A 16891-nucleotide genomic window follows, 5' to 3' on the forward strand; every position below is an offset into this window, starting at 1 on the left:
CACGAGATGGCGGTGACTGCAAACTAATTCACGCCGGCGTTCAAAGATTGAATCCACCACCGTTAAACCGGAAATATCGACTCGCCGCTTTCATTGTCCTATTCGGTGGGAGTGAGCCAGTCATTAGCGGCTAATTAATCAATTAGTCATCCGGCTACTGTTAATTGTGTTTGGCATGTGCATTACTTCCCTGATTACGATAGTAATAACGTCGCCTCTATGATGAAGGAGTCCAATTAACTTAAGTGTTGTGTCGGTTGCACAAACGAGCGTCTCGCTTTATTGTAAATGTGCAAATATGGTGCGTTTGGGTTCAATTTTTTTTTTGTGTGTCCACGTGTTGGACCAACGATTTTTCGATTCATAGGGGCCATATAATTAAAAATCTTATTACAAATAGCATAAGATAATAAACTTGCGTCTTTAGTCAAAGGAAGTGGGCGAAATACGGCATTCAAATTTAGACAAACTTTGCACTCCGGGGAGGGAAGCGGCGTTCTCGTGGAGACAAACAATGGATGAGTCGCTATGGAAACAAGGTCGTAAACGGACGGCGGCTGTCGTAAAAAGGCTGCTGTAGAAAACGAGTGGCGAGATAACCTATTGTGGTTAGATGAGCGGAGTAGTGAGCCGAGCCGCTATTCGGGAAAGAAGAGCGAAGAACAAGCACCTTTCTCGTCCCTATAAAGGCACTCATGCTATGCGGACACATATGGACGTCCTCGCGCCACGCCAGTCCTCGGCTCTTTTGTGAGGAGAACGCCGGAGGAGCTGGTATACGAAGAGTTAAGATTCGACATCCTAACTGTTTATCTGAGTGGCTAGCAGGCTAGCTGGGTACATGCACGGGGGGGAGCCGCAACGGGGAACGGAGCAGTAGCTCGCGTGTTCGGATCGATGGGAACCGAACCCAGTAGAAATTGCCTTTTGTTGCTCTTTTTGTTGCCTTGAAGTGGTCCGAATCACCCAACGCCTCAACTTTGAAGAATTGACCGACTGAGAGTCGAGCGTCCGCTGTTACTCTTTTTTTTCTCCTTCCACTTATCCAGGAAAGAAGTTTAATGTCACGCAACGCAGGTTTGTTGGCTTGGCTTTAATTTGACTTTCATCTTTTTAAGTCGGTTCGAAATCAGCATGAATGTTTTCGCCTTTAAAGTGAATGTGGATTTTTTCATTTTATTTTTTTTACTTGACCGCGTCCGTGTTTTTCCTTTACACGAGGCTTCGCGTGACACTTTTGTTGCGTTTTCTTTGATGAGAGCAGCCGATAAGAACATTTCTTTTCTTATCAGATGCCCCCATCCTCTCAGTAGTACAAGACGGTAACTTAACCACTAAAAACGGCTGCGTGTTACGTTTTACAGCAAGAGAACACTTTGTGTGAGTCAATTAAGAACATAGTACGGCAATTGCATTTGGAATAAATTGGCATAAATTTGGTATAATCATCTGACAATGTTGCATTTGGACACGGGATGTTTGAAATGCAGAGCAAATCAATATAACCGTGACATTGGTGTCTCTTTTAGCTCAAGACCATAAACAGACGTGATCACATCTTTCCCAAACAGTATTTAAATAAATCCAAAACAGCACATAAATAAATGAGGTTTTAGTGTTTCACTCTTAGTCCGTTCCAATTTACGTTCCGATCGAGAGCGTGGAAAGCCCTTTTTGAAAATAACCTGTTACAATTTTTGACACCTACTTGTCAGTGAACTTTGCATCTATTTGCTTTGTTTTTGCATGACTTATTTGTTTTCGAAATGTACCGGCATTCAAAATGAAACAAGACCTGTGCACATAGAAATTTAACTTCCACGGCGCCCTCAGCGATCCCTGTTTTTACCCACGTAATGGGACTTAATTTCTCACAAAGACTCGACATAGTTCCCCTCAAATGAGAATATTTGTGGCGACTGTTGGTCAGGACTCACGGTGGTGGTGGTGGTGGGGGGGTGCCTTGTAATTGTAGCCTCAAAGCTCTCCCAGGAATAACAACGCACTTTGCTTTGTGACATCAAGCCCTGAGTGAGTGAGTGTGAGTGTGAGTGTGTAAAAGTGTTGTTAATGAATCAATGAACCGCTGTCCTGTATGAATAATTTGTAAGCAGAGCCGGGGAGATTTCATAATCACCTTGGGTCGGCTGCGTCATTGTCAAAATGACACAGTGGCTACATGTTGAATTCTTTTTTTTTTTTTTTTCTTTTCAGGAACATTGGCGGCTTGCTGGAAAGCTGGCCTGGGACGAAACGGTTCAATATTGAAGATACTGCTTTTTTTGTTTTAACGGCCGTTTGATTTCCTTAAGCCTTTAAACATCGGCTAAGTCTTTTTAAAAAAAATCAATCTAAATAAGCCTGCGAACCTCAAACAGTCTAGCACTTTATCACCTTGAAATCCTCAAAAACAAATAGATCCCTGGATTAATAATGTCACCGGGAGAGGAGAAAAGGGAGGCTTCTGTTAATTGGTGCTGATTTTTGAAAAGACTTAATGTGCCTCGAGGAGTTTGAAGTGCTCCAGTGATTAGGATCCCTCTCATTGCCGGGCTGCCTGTGCTCTTTCTCTTGTGAGTTTTTTTTTTTTTTTGGAATATATTTTTTTTCCTCTACATGCGATCAAACATTATTGACTCCCCCAGTCGATAACTTTGGCAACTGGAGTCTCGCCATCGCAATGACAGCCAGGGTGAGAAAGTGGAAGCCTCGTCTGATGTTTTGGCTGACGCCGCCAGCAAACAGTGTTTAACGCTTTTTCTTTTTAATGTGTGGGCTTTCAGACTTCAGTTCTGCTGTGCAGTTGGGTCGTTTAAGGTACGATGACGGAGCTAAAACTGGTTTGCACGATGCTGTTGTCAATTCAAGGCGCAAAAAATGACCTAAAAACTGTACAGGTTTATGATAAAAGTTCTATTCTTAAGGCTGCAAACGATCTTGAATTTCGACACAAGTCGGCTTGTGTCGTCGTTTATCAGTCACGCACACGAATGCGGTCGTGCTCGCCGCTCTTAACATTCAAACATGGAATGTCATGAACTGTAGACCCGTTACAATATGCAGGCCAGGCCAGTAGATCAAGAAACTCGATGGCCTCTTTTGGAAAGTAAAGCCTCCTAACCTTTGCACCACCTATTGTTAACCTTTTGCGGAAAATATCATTGAATTAGAGCCAGATGAGAATCCACTTGTCCCAGTCAACGTCATTCGGGGCGGCCACTATTGCTGACGTCAACGTCTCGCTCGAAACTGTGGTCATCTCTGCCCCGTTCCTTTGAAAAGAACTCCTAAAAGATGATGTAAAACAAGTCGTGTCATTTCGCAAAAGTTGGGCAGCCGTAACTTGTTTTTCATCCAAATATATCGTGTAAAAATAGCTTTGCTGCTTTAGCGTAGCTCAACGATTTGATTGATCCGGGCGTAGTCCAACTGGTAGAAATGAGGGATGCTTTGCTACTGAAGAAATGGACCACAGTGGTAAACCGGGGCTCTGCCGTTGTTCGTTGTTTCTGTCAGTGAGTTCCAGATCGGTTCTCGAAATCGAGATGGGCATTCCGCGATGAATTTTCGATGTTAGAATCGTGCTCACCGAGCACACTCTTGTTGCCTGGCAAAGGTCCATGTGTATGATTCCCAGCTTTCCTTTGAATGACAACAGGTTGTCAATTTTTTGGGAGACCGCAAACGATTTCAAACTGAAGCGGAGGCACCTCTGCAGGTTGCCGTTAGGTCAGGCACCCTGTTTGGCCGCAACTGCTTTCACGACTTAATTCGTATTGCTCTCTCAGAATGCTGTGATTTTCTTTCTCTTTTGCTTAAAAACCTACAAAAACGTATCGCAGCAAAACCCCAGGACAAACGACACACTTTGCAGATCAATGTCAGTCGTTTGCCTCTCAAATGGATGTTCGGGGTGATCATGTGGTAGCTTTGCTCATGCCAGCATCGCCGAAAAAAATCGAATGACTATTTCAATTCTTGCTATTGTGATTTGGGCTTGAATGTTCAACTCAGGTGCCGTTAAAAAAGAGAATTGGTTTATCCCTTAGGATCCCAGCCCTGTAATATCTTAATCTCAATCCAGTTTTACTCGTCCAACAAGAACGGAGATTATCCCGAGAGGAAATTCCCCATCTTATCTGCCTTATCTTGTCAAACCTTGACGTGGAATGATTGGAAAATTACAGCTTCATCCGTTGCCTGGTTGCAACTTTGTCATTCCGGTTTTCCGTGTCAACATGAGGGTTTAGCTCCCTGTTCTCTCCCGGTAATGAAGCGTTTTGAGGCTCTTGTCATCCGCCCCAACTTGAAACTTTTCAGTTTGCATGCGAGGCTCATTTGCTATGCATGAGGAGTGGGGCGCCCTTTTGATTTGCCCGCCTTACTTTGCCTCTCTTTCGTGCTCACCGGAGAAAGAGGGCGGCAGTGCTGGGGGGGGTTCTGTCCTCACTTTATGGAATTTGGTACTTTTCCGTTTGGTATGATGTATTCTTCCTCCTCCCGTTTTGAGCGGAGTGCCGATAGAGACCGTGGCGTCGCCGGGGTGGGATGCAAGAGAGAGAGAAGGGGGGGGCACCTTTGACACCGTAGCCACAATGAGGGTCCGCAAAGCTTAACTTTCCGTGACCTGCCTCCCCTTTGTATTCTGTCTGGGCGACATCTGGTGCCGAACACAAGAGCAAGAGTGCCTGGCTCCCATTTAAAAGCTCGAAGTGGCCTTTTACCCTTGTCGGGAACCCGAGGAGGCGACCTTGCTAACAGGAACGCCAAAGAATCAAAGCGCTCGGTGGTCCGCAGTGTCAAAAGACAGCGAGTTAATGGCTTTGCGGGTGTAAAATTCACAAGCAGAAGCCATAGCAGGGTCATTAACGGGGAGTAATATCCAGATTCCGACTCGCCATTCACGGGATTGCGTGAAGGTTTTGGTGGGTGTTTCACGGCGTCACACTGGTGCTTTTCTCTTTTATTCCGGGTTGTTGGTTTACTTGGCCATCGCCGAGACCTCCGGTTGCTTCTCGTTAAACGGACACCAAAACCGTTGCGTGCGCATTATATTATCTTTTTGGCCGGCGCATTTAACATTGACATGATCCTTCGTTGGAGAAGACGGCAAAACGCTACGCGTTCGCCGCTTGCCTGCGCCTTCTCATTTGCCCCACAGTGTCGTCGGCGTGGCGTGGAGGGGTTTGTTCAAGTTCGCCGCGGAGCTGAGTGACTTGTACCCACTCCCCTTCGTCATTCGCTCGAGCTCCTTGCTGATCGTAGTCAAATCTCAAATCTCCTCACAAGATCTGGGCTGCCACGACGATGCCCTTAACCGTCTGTGTCAGGAGCTAAGTGGTTTTTGATTCGATATGTTAAAGCAACGCGATATTCAAATCTCCCCCCCCCCCCACCCCTTAAGCTATTCACTCCCTCACTCCTTGTAGTGAAATGTAAAATGTATCCTTTCTTGGCCCTCTTATCGACGTTTTGCTGTTGGCTGACTTGATGTTCTTATTTTCTCCCCGCCAGTTCATTTCCCTTTCCCGATGGAATACGATTATCTTGGAGAAATAGATTTTGGGGGGGGGGGGGCAATCAAATTACCGTGTTGGGTTTTTAGCACGTGCGCCGCTCCTGAGAGGTTATTCTTTTTTTCAAAAATGTTTTTGTTTTTATTGTTCATCCATCACGCCGTGGACACTTTGTGGAAGTCAGCGTAAGCCCGAGGTGCATTTTAAAATGCATTTATTTTCGCTCGCTCACTGTATTGCAGTTCGCAGACTTGAAAAGGCACAAAAGGATTGCCTTCGACTTTCCCGTATCTGACATCACTCACAGTATTGTGCCGCTTGACATTGGACACTAAATGTGCTCTTAACATTATTCACCTGGAAAGCCCTAAAAGCCTCCCTTTTTTTTTCTTTGTATGATTTAATAAATCAACAAATGCCATCCAGATGTGACAGATCACCATTGAGGCTTTCCATCTTGTTCACGGCGCATTATATGCCCACCTGGTTTTTAACGGCAAGAGCAGACAGACAGCATGCATAAATCTTGTTTCCTCCTAAAAGGAAAAAAAAAGTAAAGTTGCAGTTGTCTACTTCCCCTTTAACTCATTCACTCCCAAAGACGTTTTTAAACGTCTTTTCAGACTTGGTCTAGAATTGGCTGGTACTGAATGAGTTAAACGGGTTCGGTTTATTTTTAGTGATATTGGCCTAGGTAGGCTCAGACGGTGGTGGCGTGCAGTTTCTTATCGGAGTCCCCACAGCTGCTCCAGTCGCTTACGTCGGCCGCCTCGGGCGAGACCGCGTCTTGGCCGCTGGGCCCGAAGGCCGAAACGCAAGGAATCAGTCAGCGCAGGCTTCGCTAATCCGCTTGCTCGTTAGCCGCGCCCTCTCCCTCATCAGCCGTTCTAATAGGCATGTCCTAATGAGCTCCTAATTGAAGAATGCTAATTTGCACGGCTGGCCTCATTGTCTGTCTCGAAGCATCTTGAAGCTCAAAGCCGTTCAAAAGCTGATTGGGAGTCTAATATGATTTGGTCTCGGATAAACTCATGTCCCCGATCCCAGATTTGAGTCTCTTTTTCGCGCTTGATTCTTGACGGGTCCTTTGGCGCCAGACGCGGCGAATGTTTTCAACGCCAGGAAAAAAGGCGGGAACAGGGAAGTGATACAAACGCAGCGCGAGGAGGCTGGCGCGGCACATTTTTGATTTGCACGAGAGCAGAAGGCATTTTAACTCTTCATTTTGATAGCCGACGATCTCTCAACAATATCGGTGCTTTTATTTATCTTTTTTTTATACTGTGAGTGTACATAAAATGATTTTCCTCGAGAGAACATGTTCAAACGGGCACTGGCAGCTTTATTACGTTGGCCGTGCGCCATCTCATCGAAGAACGAAGGTACGGAAAGCTCCGGGATGACCCGAAACAATTTCTCTGGCAATCGCGTATTCTCAGAAACGGGACCTCCTGTGAGCTAGCGCATATTAAGTAGTCGTTTACTAGGAAGCCATGAATAAAATGGATAATTACATTTCTGTGAATGTGTTTTCAATTGTGCACTATTCTGATGAGTTTCCTACTTTTTAATTATTATTTTGTCATTTGCTTCCAGGCTTGCTGACTGAAGGTAGCCCATAAACAGGAAGCCCGGTTGAACATGACTCATCAGCCACCGCCAGGGACTGGCAACCTCGCCCCAGCTTGCGGCTCGAGATGCCAACCCGATGCGCCCTGACGGAGAGGCATTAAAATCAACTCGCTGACACCCGTGTGGATACTTCCTCCCTCGGCCAAATTCCTCAAGACGTCCCTTCCCCCCGACTTGGTCCTCGCCCCACCATGATGCGCTTCCTCCCCCTCAAACTTGGCCGCGTGTACCGCTGTCTGAAGCTCCTGTTTGTGGTGGGGCTGTTTGTCATCCTGCTGATGAACACGCACAATCTGTTCGCCTCGTTCCAAAAGAACGAGCTCACCGACCGACGCTTCATCAACCTCAACAAGTGTCCCGCCTGCTTCGGCACCAGCTGGTGCCGCAAATTCATGAACGGCCAGGTTTCGTTTGAGACGTGGGGCCGCCTGCGCTTCCTCGACATCTTTAACGTCAAGAACGTTTACTTCGCCCAGTACGGGGAGCCCAGGGAAGGCACGCGGCGCATCGTCCTGAAGCGGCTGGGATCCAACCAGGAGCTGGCCGAGATCGATCAAAAGATCTGCAAGAGGGCTACGGGCAGGCCGCGCTGCGATCTCATCCAGGCGATGTACAAAACGGAATTTGCCCGGATCAACGGCGACGTACGTCTTCTGACTCCAGAGGTGGTCGAGGGCTGGTCAGACCTGGTACACTGCCCGTCGCAGCGGCTGCTGGACCGTGTGGTTCGGCGGTACGCCGAGACCAAAGACTCTGGCAGCTTTCTGCTCAAGAACCTGAAGGACACGGAGAGAATGCAGCTGCTCATGACCTTGGCATTCAACCCGGAACCGCTTGTTCTGCAGGTATTGTTTCCTTCATCGCGAAGGTTAAATCTTCATGATTATCGATATAGTGGTTGGGCACGGGCTGAGGGAAGCCCTATCACCGTATTTTCCACACTTATAAGGCGCACCTAAATGCATTCAATTTTCTCAATAACCGCCAAGTGTGCCTTATAATCCGATGTGCCTTATATGTGGATCAATATTCAGATTTCTCGGACTTGGTATTTTAAATGTTCTGTAAAGCGCTTTGTCCGTCTAGTGGATGTATAATGCAACCTCAGCCACGATTGTAGCTTCTATTTTTGCGCCTTATAATGCGGTGCGCCCTATGAATGAAAACTGTTTTAAAATAGGCCATTCATTGAAGGTGCGCCTGATGCAGTGTAACTCCTCTACAATGAAATCATGTGTGCAGCAAGACATTTTTCACAACAGGGGACTTTTCACTCTAGCAAATTTGATCTCAGATGTAAACACACACAAACGTATGTGCACTCTTTATTTTTATTCCAATAGTGCATAAGTATGAGCATACACTTATTTGACACTTCATATAGTCAGTGCAGAAAGAAAAAAACAGGAAAGAAATTGCAAAATTAACGATCAGCATTCACTTTCACTTACATCTGTTTCTTGCACAATGTATTTTACTTTTGCTTCCTCCATCTTTCATTTTGATCACTTTTACCCTGTCTTCAAGCGTCAGAGCTCTTCTTTTCTTCACTGCTTGGCATGCAAAGGTCCGTTTTGTAGCCATTTCAGCAATGTCACGTTCGTGCTGCGTCTGAAACTAACAATAACAAATACTTCCTGTACTATATACTATTTTTATAAGAGGTGCATGTGTTAAACCAGTGTGGTGGTTGCTGTTGCCGTTTCGGAGCGAAGCAGTAGGAGTCGCTGTGGCAGGCTGAGGTCGCATTAGACTTTTGCGGAAGGTTTGTTTTCGTTGTAGTGCACCTCGTTGCGAGGCAAGGGTGGAGAAGATGATTTCGTATTACGCAACAGGGGGACTTTTTGTTGTTGGGGGAGCCGAAAAGTGGGAATGGCTTTCATGCATTTCAAGATTTTTTCACACTCGGGGGTATTTTCCCCCATGTAGGTTTCATTGTAGAGGAGTTTCACTGTAATGCGGAAAATTCGGTACATTTTTTTTAAGCATGTTGCTATTAGTATCGACAACCTAATCATAAAATTCAGACGTATGGAGGTGGTGAGTTGAAGCTGAACAACATGGTGCTGATCAAATTTGCCTTTTTTTTTTGTCGTTGTTGTCCTTGGCTGCCTGGGAGATCTGCGCTCTCCTGAGTGACATGATATTTTCAAATTCCTGTGAGTTTCCACTGTCTGGAGTTTCCATTTACTGTTGTTTTGATTGGCCGGAGTCATAGCACCAGGTTGCTTCTTTCCGAGTTACCTTTGGCGAAGATCACCGGTACAAAGCATGTGAAGCCCTTTTTTTTTTTTTTGGAGGGGGAAATGCTGAGTCGGACTTCCTGTGCTCCTCTCCCATATATATGTACAATTAGGAAGAACTATTGCAGCCTCCAAGAACATTTGGCAACTCTCGCAGTCTCGAGAAGATGGTTTTGAGAGCCGCGGCCTCCCAAAAGATGAGAGGCATTGGCTGGCGGCTATACTACATATTCAACACTATATGTAGGGCATATTTGAATTATTCAAGATTGCATCTGCAAACGGTCCAAGTTGTTTTTAATTTTAATTCACGTCTGTGTCCGGTGGGCTGTCGTCAGATGCGGGCGACTTTGCTTGGAATGGAGTACGAACAGGATAGCACGGGCACTGGCAAGTCTTGTTTTGTTTATTTTAGCTGGATGCTGTCATAAGAATGCCAGCTATCCCGCCCCCCCGCCCCCCCCTTCATTCAGACGTTAACTATTCTGCTATAACTCTGACGGTGGCCATATGCTGAAAGAAAACCACCTGAAGTGGTCGCAGACCAACTGAAGGCCTTGACTACCAAGTCCTGTCGGGTGGTCGAAGTGCACAGCTGGCGCTGACATCTCAAGTAGTTCGCGGCGTGTCTGCCGTCTGTGGCAGTCTGTCCCTCCCATCCACCCTGCTCTGCGATTTACAAGCATCCAATCAATTTCAATCTGCCATTGACCGTGTCTCGACACAACAACGGTCACATGCGGACATTGAATAACTTTCAGGGCTGACCTACAACCCGTGGCCCCCGCTTTTTATACACCATGAGGTTGGACACCTCCGGGCATTCCACCAGACAAAAAAAAAAAAAAAAAAAAGCGAGATCACCTTTTATGTCCGGCTAACGTCTGATTAGCGTTGCGTGGTCGCTCGCCCTCCCCTTTCTGTCTCCTCTGTTGTTCTTCCCCTCTGTGTCCGTATTTCTGTTTTTGACAGTTTATTAATATCTGCTCCACAAACTCCGGATTAGTTAATCACTTTGGACTCTTAACGTTCTACCCTTCGCCAAACGGTATGGCGAGGGGTAGAACGGCAAACGTTTAGTTCCGCTGTTTCAAGTTGCCTCGTTGCTATCTTCAGTGAGTTTTTGGAGGCCTTCGCGCAAACATTTATACTGTTCAGGTTCGCCGTCTTTAAGCACAGCCGGTTTCTCGCTTTCATTGTTTGGCAGTGCCTCTCTTCCCCCCCCCCCCTGGCTTTATTCAGTCGAATCATGTGCAGAACATTTCTACTGTCTGCTCAGCGAGCCGAGCTCCCCACCACACCACCCCCTCGATCTCTCTCCGAACTGGCTTGTGTTTGTGCTCTTTTAAGCCACTGGCAGTAAATCGTCCCCTGTTTCACGATGAGACACCAGACCTCCTTTGTCCGTGGGAAACAATCTGCTGTGCTGTTTTGGCTCCGGCCAACAATGGCTCATTTTTGTGTGTTGGGCAGTACATGAGGCATACACAAACACAGCTTCCATTCCTCTGTCACGTGCAAGAACATTTGGCCACGGGGAATAAATATTTTTAGATGACCAAAAAAAAAAAAAAAAATGACTGTGGCGAAATACAAAAGCGGAGGAAGAGGTTTTGTTTCTCTCGTTTCCTCTCCGCTGAAAGCGGCGCTTTCCCTGAATAAATATCACTGCTATCAAGTGAAAAGATTTCATCTCCACGTTAATGATTATCCCGCGTCGACGTGGAGTTAGCTGTATAATTTAAAAAAAATAAATAAATTTGCTTTTGCTCAAGGAAATCAATCAGATGACGAAGATATGCTCCTCAACTGTATTTGGAGAGCGCTTTAAAACAACCACCCTTGTATACAAAGCGCTGTACATGCAGCAGAGATCGATACGACAATAAATTAATAACAAAAACAACAAAACCGTAGAAAGGAAAACAGTCAAAAAAAAAAAAAATCAAAATTTCATGCTTAATGAAAAGCCAAAGGATACAAATGAGTTTTGAGACGAGTTTTAAAGATGGGCAGCAAGGGGGCTTGCGTTGGGACGTCATTCGAACGGAAAAGACTCGATCCCCTCTGAGCCTCCGCTTAGTTCTTGGTACCTCGAATAATGTCTGGTCCGCACACCTGGACCTAGGACAATAGGATCTTAAAAAGGACGCTAAAATGTATCGGGAGTCAGTGAAGGGATGCCAGAGTCGGACTTATGTGCTCCCTCTTATGAGTACCAGTCAAAAGGCGAGCAGCAGCATTCTGGACCAACTGGAGACACTCAATGGAGGATTGGCTGACGCCAAAGGAAAGTGCATTACGCTCTGATCAAGGGTTTGCCTTCTTCCTTAACAAGAGAAGTCACGTGTTGCCTCATGATCCTCTTATTCGAGTAGTGGCGTCATAATTCAGTTGAGGTGAAAAATCAAGTCATAAAGAGGCAGCCCGGGGGCTAATTCTGGGGAATCGATTCGGGCATATTTGAATGGATTTCTCTACCCCCCACACTGGACTCTCTCCACCGACATGCTGAGCCTGCAGCGTCGCCCTCCTTCACTACAAGCGAGAGATGGCTCAGTGAGCATTCCGCCGCATTAGCGGACGTGAAAAATTATTTGCGCACTGATGAATGCCTCTCGAGTTCAGACGTGGGGGGGCGGGGGAGCTTAGTGCAATGCACAAATTTACTACGCACTAATGCTCCTTCTAATTAGTTTACAAAGCGTTCAGGTAGCGGTTCCTTAGCTACTGACCCGTCCAGTTCACAAACATTGCCTTCGTTTTGATGGCAAGTCGAATTCTAACGTGATTCGGTGATAAAATTGCTCAATTGCTCCCTGGAGCTCTTCGTGTTTTGGAAAAAAAAACAAAAACAATTTGTCACCACATTGAACCACTGTCCTAAATGCACGTGAAATGAAATGTGGAAATTTTTTAAATGAACTGAAAAGAGCCGATGAGTACCGGCGTCGCTTCTGATTGGGTAACGCAGTACAAAGACGAAAGCGTCGCAAACGCTTGTTGTGCTTTTTTTTTTTTTTTTTTTTGACGGAACATGCCTTGGGATGTGTCCTTCGAAACGCTGCTCACCCTTTTCTCCTTCCACTCTTCGTCATAAAGCTTCTTTTGTATTTGCAGTTAATTGACCATTCTTGGCGCCTCTCCTTTTTTTGAGGGGCCTGGGGGCGAAATGACTCACTGATTCATCAGGTGACGCTCGCGTTTGATGGGCCAGATGTACTGGAGCCCAATCGGAAATGAGTTTGATTTTTGCCCGGTTTTCCGTTCCAAATCATGAAAGCCTTGCGAGGGGGCCAGAAACATGTGACCGCGCTCGCACCCTTTTTTTGGTCCTCTGCTCCGTTTTTGCTCAGTGAAGCTGAGAATAGGACCTGACAGGCTGCGGGCTCGACTCAGCCAGCGGTACTCTCATCTCCTCCAGATTCAAAATCTGTGCTGCTTTCCTTTTGCCTTTTGCGTCGCCGCCTTCCCAAGAACCGCCTCCTCACTTAACACTCGGTCCTCGGCTAACACAGACATGCTCATCAGAACCCATCCTGTGGCGTGGCCATCTGTTTTTGTTTTTTTTTTCCCCTGCACAACATGTGACCTCAGCACCGCATTGCAGAAAAAAAAACAACACATTTGATGGATCACCTTATCTTTGAGGCCTGCGGAGAATTTTGACAGCAGGATCTCAGCGTAAATGTGAAAGTCAACCTTCAATACTCTCTCAACAAACAATCTGGTGCCACTGTTTGTTTTTTCTTTTTCACCCCACCACCCCCCCAAAAGAAAATGGGGTGTCTCTTTCCCTTGTTGATTTTACTGATCCATCCAACCATTTTCCGATCCGCTTTCTCCTCACAAGGGTCGCGGGGGCATGCTGGAGCCGATCCCAGCCGTCTTCGGGCAGTAGGCAGGGGACACCCTGAACTGATTGCCAGCCAATCGCAGGGCACACAGACACGAACAACCATCCGCACTCATACTGACACCAAGGGGACAATTTAGAATGCTCCATTAAGCTGCCATGCATGTTTATTTTGGAATGTGGGAGGAGACCGGAGTACCCGGAGAAAACCCACTGATTTTAATGATGCTCTGCAGAATCAAACACAGCCCTTGCCTTCTTTGGGAACTGGAGCCAAACTAAGCATTGAGGGTCTTCCTGGCTCTCCGTGGGGCAAAGGGGACACCTCAAGCATCACCCCCCTGCCCCCCAGGTTTATTTATCGGAAAGCAAGGAGCCAATTCCAATTGCTTGGTATTGCTAAGAAATAGCCCTGCCTGCATTGACGAAACCCTCCGCGGTCCTTTTTTTTTGTACGCACATTCTACTCTTATGGGAGGCGCCTCGTGCAAATGCAATCAAAGCCTCATTTTGCTTTCCCTCCAATATTTCTTTCCTAGCAACGGCAGACGCACGCAATCCCATGACGCGTCTGCCTCCCCTTCCCTTGAGGCGATTTCAGCGGCTGAGGCCCATCAGAAAATAGTCCGGTGATTAATATCTCATTTGGGTTCCCGGCTCCATGGGATCGTGACACTCCTTTTAGTGCAGAAGAGAGGAGTTGTTTACGCCGCTTAACCCGGCTTCAAGTGTTCCCAATCCCCCTTTTGGTTATTCTTCTCGGCCTTTGTGTACAAACTGAATCCTGTTAGGACAGCGAGTTATCCGGGCCCAACTCCCCTCTTTTGGACGGCGTTCCCGCTGGAAAGGCGCAGGGCAGGCAAAGGTTTGATGGGCGCCTGTTTGGTACAAGCCAAGGGCCTTGTGGTGTTGTCTCCCGTTTGAATGAACCTGTCTGCTTTGTGTCACCGTAATCCTTAGCGCACACATGCGCGACAGCTGTGTTTAGTTAGGTGTAAACGCCTGTGGTCGAGCCCCCTCCGAAGCACCCTCTACCACCCACCGGCTTCCCCCCCCTTTCCAAAATCAAGCTTCCTTCTGTCCTGCATGCTACCCAACCCGCTGCTCTGTCCATTGGCCTGCCCTGGAGGACGCTGTACTTCACCGCTGGCGAGTCCAACCCGATTCAAAGCTCTCCCCGGATCCCTTAACAAGACCACAACCATTACGGATAAATCAAAAAAACATATATTTTCTCTTCCGCGTGCCCGGTGATTTTACATTACAGCGAGACAATGCTTTTTACCCCATCAACTAGCCCCCAGTAATAAAACTGTCGGATCATATAAAGCAGCAGTCCCCAACATTTTTTTTTGCCCCACGGACCGGTTTTATGTCAGACAATATTTTCAGGGACCGGATAAATTCAACAAAATAATATGCTATGATCTGCATGAAACCTGTGTATTTTCGAAACATAATAAACACTAATAACGACACGAGGAACGTCCTATCTGGCCGCAACACTCTCTGGTTGCTATGGTAACGTTTGAACGTGCCTTCAAAATAAGATATAGCACAAATAGAAAGTTCTTGAAAAATAAGACTCGCGATCACCGCATATTATGCAGAGTGGACTTGGTGCGTGGGAATCTCCCGTTGAGATAAAGCCGTATCTTAAGTCAGACTCCTGACAGTGTCTATTAAACATAGCCTTCTTTTTCTTGAAAGTCGTAAGCTCCTTCTCTCTCTCCTGGCTGGGCCTTTCCCCTTTACCAAAGAACTATTCCAAAGACCTTATTTTTTCACTCATTTTGCTAGCTCCTGGGCTTCATTTTAGCGGTAACCTATCACGTGACAAAGAAGCGCGCCTTGACCTGCGTCAAGAGCGACATACTGTAGACGGATGTAACAGAGAATCTGGTCATTTTTCAAAATAAAACATCTTTCAGATTCCGAAATGAAAAAAACGGAAGTAATGTATGTTATTTATTCTTTCTTTGCGGCCCAGCGGTTGGGGACCGCTGATATAAAGAACAGGGCACTCGGTTCCTGTCAGAGAAAATATGTTCCGCGAATTCAGCAGTATCGGTATTCACTCTTGGTCACCGGAAGTGTAGCTGCTTTGGGACAGTGGAACCTCCCGTGACTGTTTTGGTTCATTCAATTCTCTGCAATACTGACTTGCTAGGTGGTGCTAGGGTCCATCACAGCAATGGATGCCGCTCCATTGTATCCCCCCCCCCCAAGATAATTGCCTGCCGCTCTGCAATACCTCAAAAGCACAGCCCCTTCGGAGCCGAGCTTGGAGTCCCAGTCGGGTCCCTCCCCAGTCCCCGTGGGCGGCGCTACCACCCAGACGGATTCAACACCGGACCGCCTTAGACTTCAAAACATTCTTGGGTTTCCCAGTAAAGTGGATTTATGAGGTCTGTGCTCAGTGGCTCAGGTTCAGGTCAGGTTAGAAAGCACGAGGTCTGCCCCCTCCCCTCCTCCCATTCTCCATTTGGATTCTCCAGGACACTTTGAACACAAAACTAGAAATAGAATAGAAATGTAGCCCAGCCTTTTCTATCAGTGGTCAGATTGGCTCCCTTTTTTTTTTTTTTTGGTTCACTTTTTTTCCCCCACCCAGAATGGCGTATATGGGGGGGATGCACGACAACCATTTTCCCTCCCCGCATTATTAACATTGGCATTATGGATTTTCCACTCGGCCATGTGTGGCATTTTATTCGAAAGGGCAAAAATCAAGTGTTCAAGCAGCGGCTCACTAACGTGGGCGCATAAAAGCCGTCTTTTAGTGCAAGCGCCACAAACTAATATCTAAAAGGGGATTTCAAGCTCCATGTTAAAGCTTAGCTAATTGATATGCTTTGACAGGCGCTTTGAAGCGCAATGAATACATAAGGAGCCGCTGTGTGTGTGTGTGTGTGTGTGTGTGTGTGTGTGTGTGTGTGTGCGTGTGTGCGTGTGTGCGTGTGTGTGTGTGTGTGCGTGTGTGTGTGTTTTTGTGTGTGTGCGTGTGTGTGTGTGTATGGCTCGAGGAGCGAGGGGAGCGACTGCATTCATCAAATAAACCAACTCCAATGATTATGGAAAATATTTTTCCAATGTGCAATCCGGTCAAATGTAAAGTAGACCAAATGCGCTTTGAATTCTTTTCCGAGTTGGACTCATCTTTACGGAACAAATTTTTTTTCGACACCCCCCCCCCCCCCTTCCCAGGATGGCTGACAGTGGGTGACTTTGCTGTCTTTGAACAGCGTCCATAGTAATGAGGCAGACTGAAGCTCTTCGTAATCAAACCACACTTTGCATCCTTTTGTCTCTATATGCCGGGACACTTTAAATGTGCAAATACTTTCCTCAAACTTAGTTTTTGCTGACGAGGAAAGTTACAGCTTATGGAAACAAACGACTTTGCTGCCCCTTAAAGGCAAGTCCGGTCGTGGTTGGAACAAAGATGGCAACGAGCAAGTTTAGTGGGGGTGGATGTCTTGCCGCGTGTGTGCTAGAATGAAGCTCAGCGCTCGCTGTGGGCTACCAGACTGGATTTGACACTTCAAATTGCCCCCGAAATGCCAGAAGGGGCTCACTGCACATCCTCCATATGCACAAGGTGACTCCAAAAACATCTGCCCCCTCCTTCCTCCTCTTGACTC

The 16891-nt window shown here is 46.7% G+C and overlaps 1 protein-coding gene across 3 annotated transcripts in view; it reads left to right on the forward strand.

Moving 5' to 3' along the window:
• The first annotated feature begins 502 nt into the window (after window positions 1-502).
• Window positions 503-16891, forward strand: part of dipk2ab (divergent protein kinase domain 2Ab) — a 30853-nt gene continuing 14464 nt past the window's right edge. Inside the window, exons 1-3 of one of the 3 annotated variants that reach the window (XM_019876060.1) lie at window positions 503-1077; window positions 2215-2692; window positions 7113-7993. In XM_019876060.1, the coding sequence (XP_019731619.1) occupies window positions 7340-7993 (654 nt within the window). In that variant the 5' untranslated portion in view covers window positions 503-1077; window positions 2215-2692; window positions 7113-7339. The remainder of the gene's footprint in view (window positions 1078-2214; window positions 2693-7112; window positions 7994-16891) is intronic. The other 2 variants (XM_019876059.1, XM_019876061.1) reach the window with 2 other exon arrangements.

This window comes from Hippocampus comes, unplaced genomic scaffold (assembly GCF_001891065.2).
Source record: "Hippocampus comes isolate QL1 unplaced genomic scaffold, H_comes_QL1_v1.1 scaffold60, whole genome shotgun sequence".
NCBI classification, from domain to species: Eukaryota; Metazoa; Chordata; class Actinopteri; order Syngnathiformes; family Syngnathidae; genus Hippocampus; species Hippocampus comes.